The sequence below is a fragment of the Martes martes genome (genome assembly GCF_963455335.1).
Source record: "Martes martes genome assembly, chromosome: 10".
Taxonomy (NCBI): Eukaryota; Metazoa; Chordata; class Mammalia; order Carnivora; family Mustelidae; genus Martes; species Martes martes.
Window position 1 is genome coordinate 45,989,320 of NC_137898.1, and position 24,295 is coordinate 46,013,614.

Here is a 24,295-nt window from a genome sequence, read left to right on the forward strand (position 1 = left end):
AGCAACAATGTCAACAGCAGCCAGCAAAATCTCTTTCAGCCTCTAGGGGGAGCCCAGTGCTTCTCTCTGTCCTGCCTTCGTCCCTCCTTACCATTTTCTCTACACCCCCCCCAAAAAAAACCAAACAAAAAACCCAACAGTCAAGGGGCGCCTGGGTGGCTCAGTTGTTAAGCGTTAAGCGTCTGCCTTCGGCTTGGGTCGTGGTGCCGGGGTGCTGGGATCAAGCCCTGCATCAGACTCCCTGTTCAGTGGGGAGCCTGCCTCTCCCTCCCCCACTCCCCCTGCTTGTGTTCCCTCTCTCACCGTGTCTCTCCCTGTCAAATAACTAAATAAAATCTTTAAAATAAAAAACAAAACAGTCAAGACAAGGACACTGGTCTGAAGAATGAAGAGCTCCGAGAGAGGAAGGATGTGGTCTCTTTGAATGCATTTTCTTCCCCAAAGCCAGGGAGGCAAGGCGGTGCAAGGAAAGGCACAGCCTCTGCTTCTCTCTCCTGAGCCTCTCACTCCATCTGCTAGGCGTGGTCAGGGGCCAGGGAGCTGGGAACTGGGCAGGCCTGGACACCAGGAGCACCTGCCTAGGCCTGAGAAAAGCACAGCTCCCACTCTCAGGAACTTGGATCTTCCAGACCCAGCCTGCCCTCCTCACTACCAGAGAGACCAGACAAGAGGGCTGGGATTTGGATCCAGGAGAGAGAACCACAAAAGCCATACCACTGCCTTGGATGTAGGTCCCAGGCTGTTGGTGAACTAAGCCAGAGGACAGTGCCCAGGGACTGCATCAAGGTTGGGGTGTGCGCCTCATAGGATCAGAGAACGGGTAAATACCAGATCACGGGCTCTGTGTTTAGTGTTCCCTTGGCTCTGTAAGAGGGACTCCTGGGGCAGATCAGGACTGGGTGTTGTGATGCTGGTTTACAGTCTTTATCAAAAACCCCCGAAACCCCACTCCCCGATCCACACACACAACTTGTATTTACCCACACAGACTGGAGCAACACATGCATTGCCTGACTCCACACTACACGCACCACCCCTACGTCACCTCCAGGTTTGGCCCCACCCTCCTTTCCCAAAGCTGACATTCCATCTCAGACCCATCCCAGGCCCTGGTTCTATCACAGACCCCAGCCCCATTCATCACTGAGTATCTGCTTTGCTTCTAACTACTTTATGAGCCTTCTGCCATCTAATCATCATAATGACAGGAAGGGGGGAAGAAAGAGATTATCCCCATTACACAAATGAGGAAACCTATGGCTCAGAGAAGTTAAGTGATTTGTCTAAGATCACACAGCTAGCAAGTGGCAGAGCCAGGATTTGAAGTTGGGTCTGTCTGAACCCAAAGCCTGTACCATTACTACTATGTTGCATGTGTCACATTGGTATATAGAAGGGTTTTATACAGTAGAGAGGGCCTTTGCAACGTGAGTCGATTATAATCCCTACTAACTGGCATTTCTGATAATGGATTCCCAATGATGGTATTCACAGCGAGTTTTCAGAAATGCCACAAAATCTGAACATTCTAAAATATAAACCAATGCAATGTGTTTTCATGGGAAGCGGAAACCAGTACCTTCCACCTCTATGAAAGCAATTATTTCTGAAAGGTCACAGAAAGTCATGCTCAGAGAAAGCTTCTGTGGTGACCTAGACCAGATAACTGGGTCCCTGTCACCTTAGGTTGCCACTGCCTTGGGGCAGAGCAGAGATGAAGCAGCCCCAGGTCGTGGCTGTGGCTGGATTCCCTGGGCAGCTTGGCCCCTAGAACATACTTCTCAGGAAAGAAGACGGGCCGTGCAGCTGTCTGGTGAGGCGGGGGGTTCTGGATGCATGACCATGTCCAGCTCCCCACATTAGCAGCGGGGGTGGGGGTGGGGTGGGGGTGAAGAGTGCACACCCAAGGTAGCCCTCAGCCCTGTCCACACCCCAATGCTGGGTACAAGATGACACGGCAATCAAGGCTTTTGTCAGGCACATGAAGGGAATTCAGCTTGCTGGGGTGACAGGGGTTCTCACGGAAATGGCCACGCGGAGGTGGACAAAATAGAGATCCAAGACCCAGGGGCTCTGCACAGTCCTGGCGTCACTGGCAGACGCATTACCGGAAGCCTCGCGGCATTTAATTTCCTAAGTGTTTCAGGGGGCGGTGAGCACTTCAGAGCCTAATTCATCTTCGTTGTCTTCATTACAGAGAGCTCTCTGATCACTTTAATCCTCCCCCTGCCACAGGAAAGAGCCATTTGTTTCTTTAATGGGTGTGCTTTCACTAGCTAAGTGGTTGCTCTGAGTCACCAAGTAGGTGGGCAGAAGGTGAAGCTGTCCTGAGGATGGTGGGGGGGGACGTGCCAGGCCCAGACTTGGGGGGAAGGGGGGAGGGAGGGAAGAGGGTGATGGGGGGGCAGAGAGATTGTGGCAGGAAGACTCCAGATTCAGAAGGAACTGCCACTTGCATAGCGTCTGACCACATTCTCTCCTAGCCCTGAACCCCCTCGTTCCGAGGAATCCATGAGGTTTCAGGAGGGGGCCGGTCGCTCCTCATGATACAAAAGGGACCTCGGCCCCTAGAGCCGTAGGATGTCTGAGCTGGAAGAGACCATGCCCATTTTACAGATAAGGAAATTCTAGTCTGGAGTTTCCCATTCAGGGCTGCGTGCTGCACATTTGTATTCATTTGTTTAGTTCATTCTTATTTCAACTTGGTGAAGTATGTCGTTTTTCAACCCCCAGATGAGGAAAGTGAGGCTCAGAGTGAATCGTCCCCAAGGTTTGTGAATAGAATAGCAGAGAAGCTTTTGGCCTCCAGAGAGCTGAAGCCATCAGGGAAGGCTTTCCAGAAGTTTCTGGGGCAGGGGTCCAACAGGAATCTGTGGCAGATTTGACGAGGTGTTGGGTCTGGGAGAAACAAGAGACTGGAGCTAACAGGCAGATAGGGGTGAGTGGGGTTGGAGGCTGGGGGGACCATCGGCTCAGGCACCTGGTGGAATTTACAGGGGCCTAACACCTACCTGATCCACCACCCCCACCTGCTGGTAGGGAAATAGGATTCTGAGTATGGCAGGGGTGGGACAGGATAGAATTCTATCACCTCAGAGCTCAGGGCTCCGAAAATCCCCTCAGTCGATGTTTTCAAACACGTTTAGCAGTAAACCCTTTTCCACCCCAAACAAAACTTTATGTGGAGCTCAAATGTACAAAAACTCTGAGAGAGGGGTTGAGGCCCTGAATCAAGTCTCTGCTCCAACCCCTGCTTTTCCGGAGGCAGAGAAGGGAAGAAACTCTCTTCAGGGAACAATATCAGACTGGGACACAGAATTCTAGAGGAAGCCCAGGGACCTTCCCATGGCATCTCTGCCTCCTGGGCTATGCCGCCGGCATGGGTGGGCATAGAGGAGGGCCTCACAGTGGTCAGGAGGGAAAAGTGAGGTACGGAGTGGGCTCGCGAAGATGCTCCAAGGGCAACGAGGCATGTCTAGGGCATTTTCCTTGACCTAGAATGTGACTAACAGGATGGGCTCTGTGCTGCCCACCCACGTTGTCTCCCCCAGAACCTTTGCCCTGGCCTCCTGACCTCTGTCTTCATGGCTACAGGCTCTTGGCCTGCTCCCCTCTGGGCTGCTCACCTGATCCCGAGTGTAAGGCGTATCCACTCGCTGCTTGTCGCTGCAAGCCTCCAGGAGGACGCGGATGGCATTCAGCTGCAGAAGCATCTCACAGGCCATCGTGTCAAAAAAGGTGATGTTGGCAAGGGCCGCAGAAGCCAGCAGGAACACTTCCCCAGAGGAGGCCTCTTGGCACAGTTCTGGATGGTGAAGAGGAAGATATCAGCCTCCCTGCTAGCGCCCCTGAATCCGTTACCTCATTCGGGTCCTGCAATAGCTCTGGGAGAAAGTCTGTGCAGAATACCCATTTTAGAGATGAGAAAAGCAGTTGCCAGAGAGGGAAATTTATCTGTCTACATAAGTGGCAGAGCTGGGATTCGAATCCTGGTGTATGCCTTCTATTTACTCCTGTGTCCATTTACTCCTTAACCGGGAGAACACAGTACGTCGGGCCCTGCTGGTGTCTTGGGATGGCATGGTGAATAACACAGATCAGGGCTTTGCCCCTATTAAGTTTACATCCTAGTAGCAGGTGAGAGAAAATGAGCTCTTAAAAAATGAATAAGATTATTGCAAATTCTAATGCGAGAAAAAAAGAACAAGAGCTAAGAGATTAACTAAAGGCCCAGTGGGGTACATAAGGACGGTTCCCCTAGGAAGGTGACAGCGGAGACTTTAAGGAGAAAATGAGGCATTCATGAGAGTACTTGGGGAAGAACACGTTCTAGGCCCAAGGAACAGCAGCACGTACAAAGGCCCTGAAGCAGGAAAGAGCTCCCAGTCCGTCTGTGTCTCCAGCAATGTACTTGGGACTGCTCCTGAATTTGCCTTAAGAAAGAAGCTGAAGTTAAAACATAAGGGCTCTGCCTTTCCAGCTGCCATCAGCAGAGTTTCAGGATTTCCTCTGGTCCCAAGAAAAGGGTCCCATGGCTGTGGAAAATTCCTACACCAAGCTTTGGGATGTCAGGCTCTTTCCTTTGGATCCTAGTGGCCATGACCCAAACCTAACCAGAGCTTTCCACTTTAATCTGCAAGTGATGAATCTGATGGGTCTTTGCAGAGGAGGGAACATCCCCCACACCCCGTAATTCTCCACCATTTAACACATTTCCCCATGGGCTCCACTTGACCCCGAATGGCCTCCTGCCCCAGGAGAAGGTGTACTGGCCACCCACTCCAGTGGACTCAACTTCTGAGCCTCAGCTCCAACTTGAGCACCATTCAAGGTGCTGCTGTGTCCAGGTACTCTCCTACTGATCACACCTCTATGAAAACACAGGGAGAGAAACCACACTTCAGGAAAACGTGCTTCCAGTTTCTGACCTCGAAGCTGGCACCTCTTGTCCCTTTGAGGGAATACAGTTACTGGTCCCTACTTAAACAGGAAGAGAAAGTAATATTCGTCGGGCCACCTGCTGTGTGCCTTGCCCTGCACCATTAAATTCTGAACACCCTTAACCCAGCAAAGACTCGCCTCCATTTGCAGGTGTAGAAGCCGAGGCTCAGAGAAGCTCGTAGCAGCAGCGATGTTCCCATTTATTGAGTGTTTACTCAGTGCAGGCATTGCTGTATACCGTTGATCTCCTGAAGCCACTCCACATTCACCATGATCCACCTTTCTATCACAGTTTTATAGCGGGGGAACTGAGGATTCAAAGATGAAGCAATTTTCCCAAAATTGAGGAATTGAGGATTATGGGGTCATTGTTACCATCTAGACTCAAAGGCAGGTCGGCCCGATTTCGGTCCCGATTCTTTCTGCGTCCCAGGCTGCCTCTTGTCACTAGGCCTCTCTGACTTTGCCCCAATGGCTCTCCTCCAGATTTAGCTTTCAGTCCTATCATGGAGGCAGTTTCTGCTGTTGGGCAGTGCTGTGGCCCTCAGCCCAGGTGGGACCAACTAAGCAACTTGGCACCTTGATCTAATCCTCTAGGGCAAAGCAGCGGATTTGCCCAGGAATTCAGAACTCTATGATTGCTGTTTTCCAATGACTGCCCTCTCCTCTAATTTGGAGGAACCCCTAGGGACAAGCCAACCTTCTCCAGGCCGCCTCCCTTTACCCAAAGTTTGAAGTGAGACCACATGAGTCACTGGCCCACTTTGCTGTAAAGATTTCTTCTGGATCCAAACACCCACACTAATTCTCATGCAGTCACGGTTACCGCCAACACAGCAATTATTAACACAACCACCTAAGTGCCTTTTAATTTGGGTGCACATTTATTTAAACTACAGTCTGAGTCACCTGGGATGCGTTAGGAAGATTAAATTGAGGATTCCAATGACTCATTTATAAATGTTTCCAGGGAATAGCAAGAAATTGGAGGGCTACTTCCCACCAAAGAACAGAGCCCTGGCGTCCTGCCCAGAAAATTCATCCCATCTGCTGACTCTCAGAGTAGACTCTACAATGCATCTTCTTCAGGCGGAAATAAATAGAGAAGCTCCTCTTCTTCAGGGAGAAATCCAGCCCAGGCCAAGAAGTAGGGATGGAGATAACAGCAATAGTTGGAAAGCTTATTTAGACTATATAGATTTGGGGATGTTTAGTTGTTGTTTCTTGCTACCACTTATACATTGGGGGATTTTCAATAAAATTTAGGATTTTTGTCTTGTCTTTAAAAATTGGCCTTTCCTACATGGCAACTGATCAACGAGGAGTTTAACAGTGACCACCACCCACCCTTCACCAATGCACGTGTTTTTCAGTTTCAGGCAGGATTCAAATTTTCTTATTTTCTTCTTCCATCTGGCCCTCTTCAACCATTTATGTTTCCTGCCTGGCTCTGGTGGAGGACTGAGGATGAGACTCCAGGCATAAGTGAATCCTCACAATGTTATGTTCCCTTAAGAAGGTTCCTCAACCTCTCTAGACCTAGGTTTCTTTTCCTATTGAGTGAGCATTGAACTTTCTGCTCTCTTGAGTTCTCTCCAGCCAAGACTTTCAATAGTTGGCTTCTAGGTTTTCTCAACTTTGAAGAAATGTAGATCCTGGCAAATTGAGGTCTCCCAGCCTGGCCTGTGGGTGCCACTGTCCCCATACCTAGAATCAGCCATAAAGTCAGGGTAACTGATGACTCTTCTGTTCAAAGTCCTTGCAGATCTGAAAATTCTAGAGCTAGAAGGACTTGAGAGAAATGGCTCTAACCTCATGTCTTCTATATTAGGAAAATTGTGAAGGGCCCACCCAGGACTGCCGGTCAACAGCTCTTTGTTGAACGGATGAATGAAAAGACAAAAGTCCACACTCGAATGTTCTGACTCCTAACCCAGTTTCTGTGCTGCCCCTATATTCGTGCTACTCCAAATCTTCCCAGACCTGGTTTGATGATACCAAGAGTGAATGCTGGATTTTCTGATGAGACAAATTTTCATTCAGTTTCAATCACACATGGACATGGAGACAGTGACAGGGATAGGAGTAGGAGTAGAAACACACACCCTTGCCAGCACTTGCAAAAGAAGGATGTGGTTTGCAAAACAAGTTTCCTGAGGATTGTATCCAGAGAAGTCCCAGCTTCAGTTTTGGAAAGGGAAGCTGGAGGAAGAGAGTATTCTAGATCTCAGACTATGATTCTCCAGCCAGGAGTACACAAGTCGGAATGGGGGAATCCAGAAGAGTCAAAGCCTTCAAGGCCCTGCGCTGTGGGCCCAGTGGTGGACTTGCAGGTGGCAGGCTGGCATGTACCAGTGCCTTCCGAGAAGCTACGTGCCCCGTCATTGTTGCCACATTCATTGGCTATAATAGTCTGAGACTTCAGGAACAAAGCCCATCAGAGTCTTTCTGGTCAAGGATCTGAACCTCAAAATTCAAGGTCCTCTACATCTCCACGGGGCTTGTCCTGGTCTCTGTTCTGAAAGGTCCATTAATCCCAATGTGACCTTAACTCAAAGAGCTTCTCAGAAGGCTGCATACATTTTAATAGGAGATTTGACAAGAAAGTTCTTTCCAACTTCTGCTGCATGAACAGTGGGATTTCAGCTAGTGTGACATCAGTGCAAGCTACATGGGGTACGGTGAGTGTGGGTGTGTGGTGGAGGGGGGCAGGAAGGCCTCCTTGGCCCCCGCTGAAGACAACTGTGACAAGTCCCACTCACGCAGCAGTCCCCTCCCGCCCAGGGTGACTCACTGACAAGAGCTGTCACGATTTCTTCCATGCTCTCCAGAAAGCTGCTGAGGTGCTGAGTAAAGGGCAGGTGTGGGGACGTGACCTGGGCGACCACAGCCGCAGCCTCAGCCCGCGTAGCTTCTGAGTGGCTGTCATCGGTCAGGATGTCGGCCAAGCACAGAACGCCGTCCACCTGCAGGGGGAGAGACGGCACAGCCCTGTCCATCCTGGGAGAGTGCCACTGCTCACGACAGTGAGGAGATAGACACAAGCCCCCCACAGGGTCCAACCAGCCCAGGACTCTGTGTGGAACCAGGAACAACCTGGTGGCAAGGCCCCCAGAAGGACCCCAAGTCTGGCATCTGAAGGCCTACCCTTGGCTCCAGCAGAGACCGGTGACCTCCCAGGGGCTTCTTAGATAGCAGGCACCAAGCCAAGCGCCCAGGAGCTAGCCCCTGACCATGCACCACAGCAAAATACAGTAAAAAGAACAGTCACTTAGAACTCCCACACCCCGAGCTCCAACCCTGGCCCCCTCTTACTTGCACCATATGACTTGGCCGTAGTCACAGCCTCTCCGAGACTCTGTATCCTCATCCACCAACAGGGTGTTGGGGGTTAAGGTGATGAAGTAGGCGATGTGAATCCAGACAGGACGCTTGACAAGTGTTGGCTCCCTCCTCCCTTCCTTGGGTTAGCTCTAGGCTGAGCTCAACCTCCTTCCCTCCCTATCCCATCCTCCACCATCCTCGCCCGCTAGAAAGACGGCTGCTCCCCTAGAGGCTTGCTCCCTCTGCCTAACCAGAGAGGAATGAACCGGGGCGTGGTGGGATGGGAATGCCAGATAAAGGCTTCAGCTTCCCAGTTCTGCCTCCATCAGACTTCCTTACTCATGGCACAATAATAGCTTCTACTTATCAAGGGCTCATCCCTCCAAGCGCAGTACGCATACCATTTCCTCCTTGTCAGAAGCCTCGGAGTCCAGCATGATTAGTCTCCCCATTTTACAGATGAAGAAACTGAGACACAAAAAGGTTCACTGACTTGCCACAGATCACAAACCTTAAAACAAGTTGATTTGGAATTTGAACCCGAATTGCCTAGCTTCAAAGCCCATGGTTTCTATCAGGACATCATACTGCCTCCTGAGAAGTCACAGCTGAGCTCAGACCTCCGCCTCATCAAGCATCAGTAGATGAGGCTTTCTGGAGAAAGGCAGGGGAGGGGTGGTGGGTAGTAACATAACAGTAACGTAACAGAGTTAGCTCAGCAGGGTGCCTGCTGCCCCTGAGATGCCCCAGGACACCAGCCTGCCTGAGGACCCTGTCATCAAGCACCCAGAAGTCCTCCCCCTGTTAGGAGTGGGGGGCAGGGATGAGGCCAGGAAGAACCAGGGAGAGGTGAAGTGAGGAGACCCCCATGCCAATGCTCCCCATGCCTGCTGCAGGCCCAGGGCTCCTGTCCCTACACCCTCACTTCCTGCCACTCAGCTCAAGCAGTTCTCCAGAGGTCAGTGTTTCTCTTGACTAATTACCACCATTGACTTCTGGGCCTCCCTTAAATGGCTCTTGGGAGCTGTAAGGCCCATTAGCTGTAAAAGCCTTTGGCAATCTCAGACTCAGAAAGAGATGAACGTGGAACAGGAGCAGGGGGAGCTGTCCACAATAAAACTCACCTGGAAGTGCCTAATAAAAAAGAACAAATAGCAGCCAGGTGGCCGCTGGCAGGACTGGACTCATGCCAGACATCTGACTAGGGGGCCTTCAGAGGGGGCCTCACTGGGGCCCAGGTAAGCAAAGGGGGCTGCTCTGGGCCTCGAGACAGGAAGCAGCCCTACTGTCAGCTTGCCAACATAAGAAACCTCTTAAGCCTGCCTGGCCTTTATCCCTTTCCCCCTTCCAGCACTATCCACAGCGACAGCTAAGGGTCTCAGTTATCTGGTCTCCTCAGTCTGATCTTGGAGGCAAATGGAATTGCATTCCCAAACCCATTTGAGAGTGCTGGCCAGGCCCAAACCAGACCCAAACCTAGTCCCCAGTACATGCTTGGAGATGGGCCACTCTAAACACACTAGAGAGGCCAGGGGCTAATGGTCTCCAAGGGCTTGGGTCATCAACGGCTGGACAGCAGGCCTGCTTCCCAACCCAAAATGCTCCTCAGCAAACCCGCCGAGTGTGATTTCCCTGAAGCAGAGGTAAGCCAGGGCAGGGTAGCCCCTGCAGTGAAGCAGGAGGCTCATCCACAAATAACCATTTTACAGTGTGGTTTCCCATGAGGACACCCTCTGGGGAGGTCCCTGGAAGCCACCCTGACTTAATGCCCACACCCCAGCTTGGGGTGGTGGCCCTCAGAGCTCTGCTAGCAACATCGCATTCATCACACTGTTTCTCCAAGAGGTGTCTGAGGACCAGCTGCACCAAATTCACTGAGGATTTCTCCAAAGCACGTTTCTGGGCCCCATCCAGACCTACTCAGACTCTGGAGAGGCCTGGAATTTGCCTTTTAACAAGCTTTGCAGATGACTTTATGCCCCAGCAATTGGGAGCAGCACCATTGTGGTGTGATTCTGTCTCTCCTGTTTGTCTGTGTCCCCTGTCACCCTGGACACTCTGCAAGCCTGGGGACGAGAGCTCATTCAGGCCTCACATGTAGTAGCGGGCTTTGGGCACATGAGGAGTAAATGCAAGCGAGTGACAGTGGGCCGAAGACGTGAACACACACTTTAGATGAGTAAAGGGAGAAGAACGGCATCACGGACAGAGGAGATACTGGGAGCAAAGGCCACCACAGGAAAGAGCAGCTCCAGAAAGAAAGAGCAGCTCCTGGAGTCCACAGATTCCTGATCTCAAGAGAGTGACCCTGACTGAGCCTAATTCCCCTTCTGCCCTTAGATTTCCCAGAGAAGAGTGTCTGTGGTGTCCTGTCCTTGCAACTGCCTGCTGTCCCGCTTCCCTTATGCTTCAGATCTCTTCCGGTACCTTGTTAATTACAAAATATACCATCCCTTCCAAAGAGAATACACGTGTGTGTTGCAAATGTATGACATAAAAAAAATATCAAAATGAACACCTATCTGTGTGTATGTATGTGCCTAATATCCAGAAATTCTAATATTAGGAATAAAATAACATCAGAAAGCCCCGAGTATGCAGTTCTTGATCTCATACCTCTGTTGTTCCCTGGTGGATGGGCCACTACCCTGAATTTTGTGCTTATTATTCCCAGTTTTCTTTAGAGATTTGTTGCATGTATATAGCTTTACAAAGTTTTGAACTTTACATAAATGGTATCATACTGTATATAGCAGTTTGCTTTTCCCCCCTGTCACCATTATGTTTGGGAAACTCCTTCCTGTTGGTGCCTGTGGCTAAGGTCCATTTATTTTCACTGCTGGGTGGTATTTCATTGTATAAACTGATTGTGATTCATTTATGTATTCTCCTATCGATGGTCATTTGAGTCATTTCTCAGTTTTTGCTATAATATATAATAATATTCTGTATATGCTCTATAATATACAGTAAATATTCTTCTAAGTGTCTTCTGGTGCATAGATGCCAGATTCTCTAGGGGTCTCCATCGAGGAGTGGAATTACTAACTCATAGGGTCTGCACATCTTTAATTTTATTAGTGTTGTCAAGTTGTTCTGCAGAACAGCTGTAGCAATCTATATTCCCATCAGTAATGTATAAACTCACTTAACTCCATATTCTTGCCAACATTTGGTACTGTCAGATTCTAAATTTTTGCCAGTTTGGTGGATATGCAGAATTTTTATTTTAATATGCATGTCTTCACTTTCTACAAAGAAGCTCAGAGACTTTTCATGCTTCCATTTTACTTTGATTAGGTTTGGCTTTTGATTTTGGTTTTTGCCATTTGGACTTTTTCTGTGAATTGCCTGTTCATGTGTTTTGCCCATTTTTCTATTTGGGAGATTGTCACATTGGGCCAATTTCCTGGGCCTTTGGCTCTGATGATAATGATGTGCCACTCTGCCTGCTGTCAGTAAGATGCCACTAGCGCAAGTTGATCTCTGTGTGCATCACCCTCTCAGCAACTCCAACCCAGCCAGCTCATCACAGTGAGAGGCCTGGAGGGACTATCACTGGGCTCTAGGCGTCCCAGTGCCTGAACCCATTCCTGTAGCATCAGAACATGCACAGGCTCTGGATTCACACCTACCTGGGTCTGCATCCTGCTTCTGCATCTTACTAGCTGCACAATCTTTGTACTTACTTTGAGGCTTTATCTCTAAGTGGGGGTAAAAATATCCACCTCAGAGGATATTGGAAGATAACTAAGATAATGCACGTAAAATATCTGTCACATGGTGGTCCATCATCCCATCTCTTCCATACCTGATGATTGTAGCCATCTCTAGATCTGGGGCCCTGGGTCCTACTCACCTTTCTGTAGGACCCCCCAGGACTGAGACCCCACTGGGAACCTCAGCCCTTTGGGTTGGGGCGCACAGGTTTTCCTACTTGTTTGAGCACCAACTCATGCAGCCCAGAACTAGAACTTTTAAAAGAGGAGTGACTCCTATTTCAATTCCTGACCAGCACCAATAAGATGAATAACTACAATCCCTCAGAGGAGAATAAAGAGAAAAGTAGGATAGTCCCTGCATCTCTTCATAGCTCATCAAACATTAATTGTGCACCTACCTTGTGACAGGCCCTGAACTAGGCACTGGTACAAAGATGAATCAGGACGAAACAAGAGATGGAGAAACAAAGACAGAGAGATGCACAGAGAAATAAAAGATGAAAGAGAGAGAGAGAAAAATCACATGTTTAAAAAGGATTTGGGGACTTGTCTGGCAGCCTCCCAGTCCTCTTTGACTTGGCCTCTCCACCTCGGTGCTCTCTCCTGCCTGGGACTCCATGATACCCCATTTGGGGGGCTCATCTCTTCCCTAGCTAACTACCACTATCGTTTGCTCCTTTAGTCTGCCCTCCTTTGCATGCACCTAAGGTAGCTTACCCCAGGTTCCCCCGTTAGCCCCCTTTGTACCGTCTCAGTCAAGAGCACCCAAGCCAATTGGCCTCAGTGACTCACTCTGATGACTCCCAAACCCAGCTCTCCAGCCCCAACCTTCTTTCCTGAGATCCACAACTACATTTCCAAACTGCCACTCAATCACTTTATGTTTAACTCCCAAATTAATTTGCCTGGATATTCCATAGACACCTCAAACCCAGTTCACCTAAAGCTTGAGTGGTCATCTTCCCAGTCCCTGCCCCGACTCCCTTCTTAGATTCAGGTAAGACGTCACCTCCTCTGTGAACACATGCCTGCCTCCCACAGAGTGTCTCTGTCCTTCCAGCTGCCATACCACTCTGGTCTGATCATAACTAGTGCACTTATTGTGTCAGGGTGTCCACATAAGTTTATATGTCCACCCCACACTAAAGGAGAGCTGCTCTGGGCAGCTCCTGTACTGAATCATCTCTGGTCCCCAGCACCCAGCTGAAGTCTGACACATGGCAGTTAACACAGCAGGCTGAATGGTGGGGAGACAGAGCACTGAGGAGGCAAAGAGTTCATCAAGGCCATGAAGCACATTAGTGCCAGGGCCAGAATTCCCATCCTGGTCTCCTCACTCTTTTCCCTGTGCCCCTCTGGGCAGCCTTAGGGAAAGGCAGTGAAGGGAGAAGCAAGTGAAAGGTTCAGGTCAATGGGGGCTGCTTAGCTTAGTTCCTACACTGGCCCCAGGAGTGGCCCAGCCTGAAGCCAGCTTCCTCAAACACTGGTCCCATTTCTGGAAAGTCTCCATCCTCACACCACCACTTCCCATCCCTGGACATAAACTTAATGATGCCAAGAGAACAATCTAATCAAAGCACTTTCACATCTCTAAAGAAATTGCTGCTGGAAGCACTTATATGTAATTAGCTTTTACATGGAATGGGATGGGCCTGGGCCCAAGACCAAGCTTTCCTCATGGGAGGGCATGCAAGTGGTGATGAAGATAGTATGGCCTGGTCATCACCTGGGCAGCAGGGCTGATGCACCTGGAGTCTGGACACAGAGGGAGCTGGTGGAACCCAAAATGCACAGTAAACATTACATCAGATTTATGAGCAAACTTCTCTTCCTACTAATTATTAGAAAAGCATCACTAGTGGCGTTAATGCAGGTATCTAAAAGATACTGGCTAGTACATAAAGACCCACCATATATACTGGTGCTGGGTTGCTATCTTCCAGTTCCATTCTGCATGTTTGGTTTTTAGGGAAAGGCAGAAGGTTGCTGGGTTGTAACAGTTAAACAGAATCACACGAATGTGGTAGCAACTCAGCCACAGGGGAGGAAGAACACCTAAAGACCCCTGGATTTCCTCTTTCATCTGTCTGTCCACTCAGACACTTGAAGTCTGCAGGGGGAAAAAAAAAGACAAGTGGGGACCACAAAGCTGTGGGAATTCTGCTCATGGGACCAGGCAGGACAGATCTGCTTGCCCAGGATATAGCCAGAAGGAAAAATCAATCATAGAGAGGGAAGCAAATGTCATGCCCAAGGAAACAAAGACAAGTGTGGGCCAAGGGACAGGGAGAAGCACCGGGTGGAATAAATGAATCCATCTATCAGAAGCAAGATCTGAATGCGGGATATAAACCAGATCAGGGCAAGTTCCAACACAGAATCTGCGCACAACGTAAGGGGTTAAAGGCTCACTTTGTAAAATGGGTTATTTATTTTAAAGAGTGCTGGTAGAGCTGACAGCTCTGTAGAAAGCTACAGAAAGTAAAACAGGCCTCTGGGAGGATCATATTATCCTCCTTCCAAACTAACATGTCCCAGATACCACTCAACCTCCTTTGCTATTTCAAACAAGAATTTTTGATTAAAAGCTCAGTGTCAAAATGGATAAAACAAACATTAATATGTAATAGAGAATGGGACAATGGATGAAAGGGATTATAACCAGTTTGCTAAGGAAGTCATTGAGGTACAGAGAGATGAGTTATTGCAGTAGAGGAAAACCAGAGATTGAATCACTTTATTTTACTGACAAATAAAAAATAATTTCCCTGTCAGGCAGATGATTTTCCTTAAAGTGGATTGTCAAACAGATGCTCTGAAGGCATTTGGGGGTAGAAGGAGAGGAGTTTGGGAGAGGATATCAAAAGACCAGCAAAAACAAGTTCACTTCCCTTTGAGTTAGGGTTAGCAGGCCTGTGCTGATGTAAAAACACCAAGTTTTCAGCAAAGCACTCCTGGGCACAGCTAGGGTGGGAATTGTACCAAAAATGCTTCTAGACCAGTGGTTCTTAGCCTGGGTTCTCAGATGATTAGAATCATCTGGGAAAGTTTTTAAATTACTAATGCGTGGGATTCACCACCAGAAAATCTGATTTAATTGTTCTGGGATAGAGTCTTGGTATCAATATTTTTAAAGACTCCTCAACTAATTCCAACGGGGATCTTAGGTTGAGCACCCCTGTCCCAGATGTACCTATGGTATGGTAGAAGCTGCCCAATCTTAGGAGAGAGAAAAGTCTGGCTTCACAATTCACCTGTGCTACTTGTTGATTTGGTGAAATGAGCAGTTTACTTACCTTCTCTGAGCCTGTTATCTAATCCTTAAAGTGATAATGATATCACAGTTAATAATGAAATAGTAAATAAAATTTTGAAGGAATTCCTCCAAACCAGCAAAAAGACAGATATCCATTATCATCACTCTTATTTCACCTTTTACAGTGGCCCTAGCCAATGAAATAAGATAAGAAAAAGAAATACAAAGGTAAAATCACCAGAAAAGAAGAAGAACTTTCATAATTTAAAGATCCCATGACTGTGTACACAATCTGAACACAATTCAAATCTGTATAAAATCCAAAAGAGTCTATATACACCATTATATTCAAAATTATATTTTCTATGTATCAGCAACAATTAGAAAGTAAGAATTTTAAGATAGGACTTAATTAGCATAAAACACACCCAGAAATAAGTCCTAAAAAGATGTGCAAGATGTTGACACTTGAAAACTCAAAACATAGCCAAGAGAAATTAAGACAGTCTCTATAAAGATATGTATACTACATTTATTGATTGGAAAACCCTATACTGTCTAAGATGTCAATAATCCCAAAATTTATTTATAAATTTAAAGAAATCCCAATCAAAATCCTTGCAGGTATTTCTGTGGGAATTAACAAGTGGATTCTAAAATGTACAGAGAAAGGCAAATAACTTAGAATTACCAAGATAATCTTAAAGAACAACGTTGGAGGATTTATACTACTAAATGTTAAAATTTGTTATAGACTACAGGGACTCAGACAGTGTCATCTTGGCACAAGGATGGACAAAAGACTAATGGAACAGAAAAAAGAAAAAAACTCCAGAAACAGACTCACTTTACTAACAACAAAGGCACCTCTTTAATTAAATGGTGAAATATGGTCTTTTTGGCAAATGGTGCTAGCTCAACTGGATATCACTTGGAAAACACTGAACTTCAAACACCACTAAAAAAATTAATTTGAAATAGATCATAGACCTAAATGTGGAGTATAACACAATAAAGCTTCTAGAAGAAAATATAGGATACCTTCATGATTAGGGGGTAAACAAACACTTTTTTTAGGGTTTTTATACTTTTTAAAAATGAACATATAATGTATTATTTGTTTCAGGGGTACAGGTCTGTGGTTCATCAGTCTTACACAATATACAGCACTCACCGTAGCATGTACCCTCCCCAATGTCCATCCCCCAGCCACCCCATCCCTCCCACACCCCTTCACTCCAGCAACCCTCAGTTTGTTTCCAGAGATTAAGAGTCTCTTATGATTTAAATAAGCATTTCTTCAATGGACACAAAAAGCACCAACTATGAAAGAATAGATCAATAAACTGGACTTTCTCTAAGTTAAGCCTTTCTATTCATCAGAAGACACCATGAAGAGAACTCAAGAGCAGACCATGGGCTGAGAATGTATATTCTCAAGACATACCTGACAAAGGTTTCATACGTAGAATATGTTTTTCCAAGTTTATAATTCAGTTAACAAAAAGATAAAGAAGTCATTTTTTTTTAAATGGACCAAAGTGTCAGACATTTCACAGAAAATATCCTAAGGGTCAATAAGGATGTGGGAAAATGCTCAAAATCACTGCTCATCAGGAGAATGACAATGAAACCCACCCTGCGAGGCCACTCTGCACCTCGAGCAGATGACAATGGGGGCACTGCCTGTCCAGCTACGGCTAAGTGGCAAACTGCTTCCTACCCCTGAAGCAGCCCAGAGGAGAATGAAACTCCCCTGGAAACTGTGTGTTGTTCCTTCTCTGTGGACATGTCCAACCATCTCCCCTCCCTCTTCCTCTTTCTTATCCCCCCTCCCTCTCCCTGTCTCTCTCTCTCTGTCTCTGCTGCTGGGGACCACAGGCCGGTCACCTGCTGGCCCGGGCAGGACAGTGGGTCTGGCTCTGTGCTGTGAGAGCGGGCCTACTCTCCATGCGAGTGGGTCCTCCCTAGTCAGGTTTGCCCCACACCGACACCTTCTGCCGCCCCCTCAGCCTCCTTAGCTTCTCCCCTTCCTGCCCCAGCAACTGCCTTTCCCGGGCTCACCTCCAGACTTCAGAAGACAAAGGGGAAGGCAGCATTGGGGGGGGAGTGGGCAGGCTCCTCTACACTTTGTCCAGGGCCCCCAGGAACCCCCGCGTCCCCCTGGCCCAGCTTCCTGCATCCCCAGCACCGGCATTGTGTTTACATCTGACTTATTTATTTTCTGCTCTCACCAGATTGCTTGGGGAACAGGCGGGAAATGCACTTCTCCGAGTCTGCGCCTCCTCAGCCCACCACCCACCTGCACAGAAGCGCAGGCCTCCATCTGTGAACTCCCAGGGGGGACAGACACCCAGGCAACTCCTCGAGGAACGAGGGATGTCTCCCCCTCACCACACACCCAACCCCCGGAGAAGAGGCCCCAGAATTCCCAGCCCGGCCTGCTCACCGCTTCGGACATTCGTTCATCACATTTGTCTTCCAAAATTATTTCATATGTCACACAGTCCCTGGGGAACACATGCCTCCCTCCGCCAAATGAGAAAACGGAGTTTCATGGGGACTAGAAAACTTGCTTGTGGGTCTTCAGCAAACCCGCGGCAAAGGACAGTCTGGCCCGGGTTCTCCCCATGAACCCCTAAGCTGGGGACAAGGTCTGTTTGGGGACCCAAGAATGTGGGCTCGGGGCCAGAGGAGTGAAAGCAAGGGGAAGGCAAGCTGGAACAAATTACTAGGGATGGATGGTATAAAAGGGGGCTCAGGGAAAATCCCACAGACAGATTTTGAGGCATTCTGTCCTTACTGAAGGGATGCTTCATTATCTGCACTCCCCACGCCCACCCCACACCTGGGCCTGAAACAGCTCACAGAGGCCAGGCTGCAGCCCAGTGAGCTCCCATCACCTGCCTTCTGGCCTCAGGCCTGCTGCTCACAGAAGAAGTGGGGTGTGTGTGTGTGCACATCACCTCCCTTCTCTGGGCCTCTACCCTCTCCTCTGCAATGGGTAAGAATGCACTAGAACTCTTCCAACAATATTTATCCAGTCATGCGGCAAGCATTGCTCACCTGGGTGTGCAAGCCACTTTCCTGATGGGCTACGCGGTGGGCGATATGGTGTCTATTGGTAGGAAGCTGAGGCAGAGCTCCGAGGCCAGGCAGCATGGGGCACGCTCCAGGAGCAGCAGTGAGTACAGTGTGAGTGCCAGGAGGGAAGAGAGCAGTCGGGAAGGCTGACCAGAGAAGGGCATCAGAGCCCTTTCAGCAAGGGCGTGTGAGATGCCTTCCCAGGCCTCCCCAGCCTAGGCAGGTGCACCAAAGCAAGGAAGGCCTGAAGACGCTCAGAGGAGGATTCTGGCAGGAAAGGGGGAAAAAACCTCACATGTATGGCACATGCACTCATTTCGTCCTCACAGCCTGCAAGGTAGGGACTGTCACTCCTCTTTACATATGAAGAAGGGACCAGGACTTAGAAGACTACAAGGTCAACACCTCTTAAGTGCTGAAACCAGGCATGGAACCCAGGCTTGCTCACCAAAGGGGGAATGTGCCAGAAGCAGCGTGCTCACAGGCACCTCTGTGTCAGGCCGAGCGGCTTGGGGTCCAGTGAGAACTGGGGGGCTCAGGAAGGTTTCTGGGAGTCAGACACACGTTAGATTACAAATTGTATCCACATCCTTCTTCTGGAGGAAGCTGGGTTGGTGGGAAGAAGCTCCTGTTGCCTTGAATTTTCAAATCTCCCTCCTTCCTCCGCACACACACGACATACACAGGACACACTGTTCTGGATGGGTGGTTCGATCCTGAGCCCACCAGCCTGGACAGCTCCAGAAGACAGCCTCAGGCGGGGAGAGAGGGCTGCCGCTGCCGCTCTCATCCACCAGGGGTCGCTGCCGCACAACGTACGGGAACCTACGGCGGCCCCGACCGAGCGCAGCCTGCCTTCGCTGCTGCACTTGTTCCAGCTGCCAGGGGGCTCCCGGCCTCGTCCAAACTCAGGTTGTGCCTTGTGCATGGGCTGCAGCCCCCCAAGCCAGCAGGGCCTTCGTTCAGTCTGAACAATACTGGCCTGTCATCTCAGCGCGGACTCTTGCGGGTTGTGTGTGTCGGGGGGGGGGGGGGGTGGATTGGGGGAGGGAAGGCTTGCAGGGAGGTGGGACAGTGCCTAATTTTGTTCTTGCCTCTTCACATCCTGGCCTCCTTCAAGCCTCCTTACCCTCTACTCTCAAGGCAGAGGGAGAAGCTTGGGAGGCTTGGAACTCAGGAAAGGAAATGAACCACACTCCCTCTAGACGGCCCCCTTGCAGTCCCCATCCCTGTCTACCTGCCTGTCATAGCACCGACAGCTGACCTCGCACCCTGGGGTTCTTTGCACTGTTCCAGCCCATTTCCAAGGCAGGTGAAGGCCTGCACCTGGGGGCTGGGGGGGAGGGGGGAGCTGATAAGCCTCGGAGGGTTGAGCCCTGGGGTGGAGAGGTATCTGGGATCTCCATCCAGACACATTATCTCTCTCTCTCTCTCTCTCTCTCCCCCCCCCTCTAGCAGCTACTCCTGGCTAAAGAAGGGGCTGCAAGTTAACTTAAGCAGATTTCTTGCCCCACTCTCCCCACCAAACCTCACTGACAAACTAGAACTGACTGTATCAAGGTAGAATAGCTTCCTTGCCCTGGGGTCTGCACACCACACTCTTTTTAACTAGGGAAAGTAGGCAAAGAAGACTGTAGCAAATAGAACCTATAGCTGGGAGCAAAAAAAAAAAAAAAAATGGGGTTCCCAACCCAGGCTCTGCCTCCCTCACTGTGTCTATATGCCTTTCAGCCTCAACTCTGCCCTCTGTAAAATGGGTGGGACCATCTCTCTCTGCCTTCCTTACAATGTGATTGTGAGAATCAAATGAGAAAAAGAAAATAAAAACTGGCTTTTTTGTGTGAATAGTATCTATTTACGACCATCTGCAATGCTGCAGAGAAGAAGCAGGGAGAGAAAGTCCTGTGAAATGGCAGCTGGAGTGGCAGAACGTGCCCTACTGGCCCCCTTGCACCCTGCCCCCTCCTGCCAAGGGTCTCTGGGATTTAAATAGCTGGATTCAGACCCCTCCACCTCCAGCCTAGCCCTTCAGATGTCAGGGCATCTCAATCACAAGAAGTGGGCCCAGGAGACGGGGGAGGGGTGGCAGAGCTGCATGGAGAGAGGCAGCAGTTTTCCCAACCCTTGCCACTGACAATTTTCTTCTTGGACTTGAAATTGAACCCTCATTCCCTGCCCCCTGCTCATCTTTAATTTCTTTCCATCTTTAATTTCTCCATCGATTTTCATTAAACTCTCCCTTTGGCTCCAGCACAGGGTGAACTCCTTATTTGAAAAAATAAAATAAGAGGGAGGGGGTGGGAATAAAAAGAAGCTCTTTTGAAAGCAAGATGGTCTCTGGTCGCAAGGCTGGAAGAGGTACTTCCTAGAACTGTCTCTGAGGTTGTCTGAGGCTGTCTTAGCATTGAGCTTTGGGTGCCCCCCATGTCCCCACTTACGGCCCTAGACCCATGGGTTCCTGCCCCTCAGATCCCCATCCCCCTGCCTGGACCACAGCCCCAGTCCCGCTCAAGCCCCCACCCCCTACAATTCCATCCTGGCCCTTGGCCCTGTCCAAACCCATCTCCTGCACCAGCAGTGCCCTAACCATCCCTCTCACCACGCAGAACATTTGGGACTCTGCCAGGACTGTTGTAAAAGTCCCAGGACTCAGCCTCTTTAGGGGTATACAGGGTTTCCCCAGATCCACCTGAAACAGTGGAGACAAATGGGCAAGAAGGAGGGAGAGGAAGCCAACCCAGGTGGAGTGCTCCCTCCTCGAAGGCACCACATGGCGAGCCCCGCCCACACTGTCCCACCACCTCATCGTGGCCCCTCCACCAAGGAAGAGTTGTCCCCATGTTATAAAGAGGAAACCACGGTTCAGAGACGAATGACTTGTTCCCTAGCCCTCTGTCAGCCTATCTAAACCCTACAGCTCTCCCCAGGAAGGCTGCCGTGACCAGACCAGGCAGGCTGGGTCGTCTGGCCATCCAGAGGGAGTTGGGTCTGTCTGCTCTCATTGGACTGTGTGGCTCTGGGGCCCTCACTCCCTCCTGGGCCCTTGTTTTCTTCCTCCAGTCTTCTCCAAGGTAGGATCCAGAGAACACTGTCTTTTTTTCAGGCTCCCCCAGTTCATTGATCATAGAGCTCCTGAAAGACTTAGAGCTCCACCACCCACTGGCCAGCTGTGGAGAACCTCTGCGTTTGCTGAGGCCCCTTTCCCTTGGCCCGCCTGGGAGCTCCTCCTTGGCCCTCTGAGCCAAGCTCCACTGCTTCCCTACTCCTGCCTTCACCAGCACCCAAAGCAGAGGTGGTGCCACTGGCCTGTGGCCTCTGATGGCCATGGGACAGCCCCTTTCCACTGTCTGAACCTCTTGGCTTCTCCCCAGCCACGCCCAGGGGGAGACAGGGAACATAGCTGTTTGTCCCTCCTCTCCAGAGCCCAGCACAGAGTCTGGGGAATGAGGGGCAACTGTCTGCCAAGGATACAAGGGATGTAGGACAGACTTCCTGAAACTCACTGGTTTAGGGGAAACACAATGTAGGAGAGGCTGTGGCCAGGATGAATCAGGTCTCTGAAAAGAAAGAACAGATTCTTGAAAGACCCTCCAGACACCTTTGGAGAGGACTGCACTGTGTTCTGACATGTCGCCCTACCAACCCTCTTCAGGGAGTGTCCAAGTCTGCCCACTGCCCAAGCTAACACACGCAGCCTGGCTTCCAGGAAGCCGTCTGCAGCCCCCACCTCAGAACCAGCCTTGGTTCTAAAGCTCTCCAGTTCCAAGCAGTTTCCTCATCTGTAAAATAGAAAGGATGCGAGGACCCACCCAGCTTCTCCATATTGAGCCCTGTGCAGCATCTCCCACCATGCCAGCCTCCTCCTCCCACCAGGTCAGCACTTCCCCAGTCCACCCGACGGTAATCTTCCCCAGGCCACTGATGGTCAAATCCCGGTGGCTGTCTCACTACCTGCCATCATAACAGCTACCCTTTCTTGGTGCCTCGTGGGAACAGCACCACGTTCCCATGCATCTAGTCTCCTCTGACGGTCCTCAGGGGTAGATCTCTTCATGCCCATTTAACTGAGGATGCGGCATCTCTGGGAAGGTAAGCCAAGTCCTCAGGGAAAGGTGCCCAAACTTGTCGTGGAGAAGCCTGTGCTCCCAACCAGGAAAGCCTGACCATTAGAGGCCATGGCTTCCCCGCTGTGCTGGGTGGCTTCTCAGCAGATTACCAGGAGGGAAGGGATGCGGAGCACGGTTGCTCTGTGATGGATTGAGCAAATGAATGAATGATTGAGCGGAAGGCTGGATGACAGAAGCAAGGAGGATGCTGGTGCTGAAGTGACTTCACAGAATGGATGAATGGATCCACGCCTGAATCTAGGACCACATGAGTGCCCCACACCCGACAGAGCCCAGGCAGCACGCGGCAGGGTGTCTGGTGTCCTGGCTAGACCCACGCCGCTGTCACTAGGGTCTGTGAGTGATTTAACGGACTTTTCTGGCATTGGAGGAAAGTGGGAGAGCAGCATGACAAAGATGAATTTCACCAAATCGAGCACATTTTTCACTGCCAATTAGTCAAGTGGGCCTCAGCGAGGAGCCCAGGCCAGCAAATCAGCCGAGGCTGGGACTTTCACATTCTGTGACTAGTGCATGAATTGGGCCTTGTGACTGTGTGGCGGGCAAGAGCCCCTGGACGCCACACTCACTATCCTGTCTTCACCTCCCCTGTCCTGCTGCAGTTTCTACAATCCAGCCTGTCTTTGGGCTTCTCCACCCTGCGCTCTAAACACTAACAATGGCCAACCTCACTAGAGCCTCTGAGGCCAGCTCTCAGCAGCCCAGATCACACAGTTGGGGCAGGTGTGGGCATGACCTGGGGAAGAGGGCATGGCAGGGGTGGGAGAGACCTTGAGCCTTTCCTGGGTCTAGAATTTCTCTCAATTTTGGAAGCAGCACACTGTGAGGCCTCACAATGTCCAGATATGAGTCCTGGGTCCACATGATGGTTCACAGCCCAGGCTGGCTCTGGCTTGGTAGAGCTTGACTACATGTCTCCTGGACCACCCGTTAGCTGGGTTCCCTTAAGCAAGGTGCTTCACTTCCCTGAGCCTCTCATCCTTCTGTAAACAAGGAGGATAATCACAGTATCATCGGGGTGGTAACGATTACAAGACACAGTGAAAGGAAGGGCTTAGCAAAGTGCTTGCCCTAAGCAAGTATTCGCTGTTAACTGTTCTGTTCATCATTGTCGCAATGATCTGATTACCTGTTAGAACTGGGCTCAAAACACATTTTCTGCCGAGGGCCAGATAGGAAATCTTTTTGGCTCTGTGGGCCTTATGGTCTCATACAATTACTCAACTCACTGCTGTAGCATAAAGGTAGACTGTCAACACCTAAATGAAGAAGGATGCCAGTTCACGACAACTTTCTGGGTCAAAAATTTGAATTATAATTTCACAGAATTTTCACGGGCTACAAAATGTTATTCTTCTGATTTTTTTAACCATTTAAAAAGGGGTGGGGGGTAATTTCTCCACTCACGGGCTATACCGAAACAGGCAGCAGGCTGAATGTGACAGGTCTTGGCTTGCCACTCCCTGCACTTGAATGGAAGCTCCAAGAGGATGAGGGATTTGGCTGTTTTGTTCACTAAACTCCCGGTACCTGAAACAGTACCTGGCAAAGAGCAGTCAATAAATATTTGCTGAATGAATGAACTACATGCTGTGTAATTCTGGGTGACAAGTCATTTCAGCTCTCTAAGCCTTGGTTTCTTCATCTGTGTAATGGGGACGTTTGCACACTCAGGCAAGCATCAGATCTAAGTAGAAATCCCTGGGAACCGCTAGGCAAAGCACGACGGTCGTAGCATGTAGTTGCTATTCTGACCACCAGAGGGCTCTTCTCGGGCTGTTCTCCGCCCTGCTCAGCGCCAGGCACAGAGGTGTTTTCTGGACTGTTTGTGTATGGAAAGT

At 49.7% G+C, this 24,295-nt stretch overlaps 1 protein-coding gene across 1 annotated transcript in view; it reads right to left on the bottom strand.

Annotated features, from left to right (window-relative positions):
* INSC (INSC spindle orientation adaptor protein) overlaps positions 1-24,295 on the bottom strand; it is an 86,900-nt gene that overhangs the window by 16,429 nt on the left and 46,176 nt on the right. Inside the window, exons 7-8 of the mRNA XM_080816914.1 lie at positions 7,736-7,907; positions 3,627-3,805 (exon numbers count right to left, since the gene is read on the bottom strand). Of these exons, the coding sequence (XP_080673040.1) occupies positions 3,627-3,805; positions 7,736-7,907 (351 nt within the window). The remainder of the gene's footprint in view (positions 1-3,626; positions 3,806-7,735; positions 7,908-24,295) is intronic.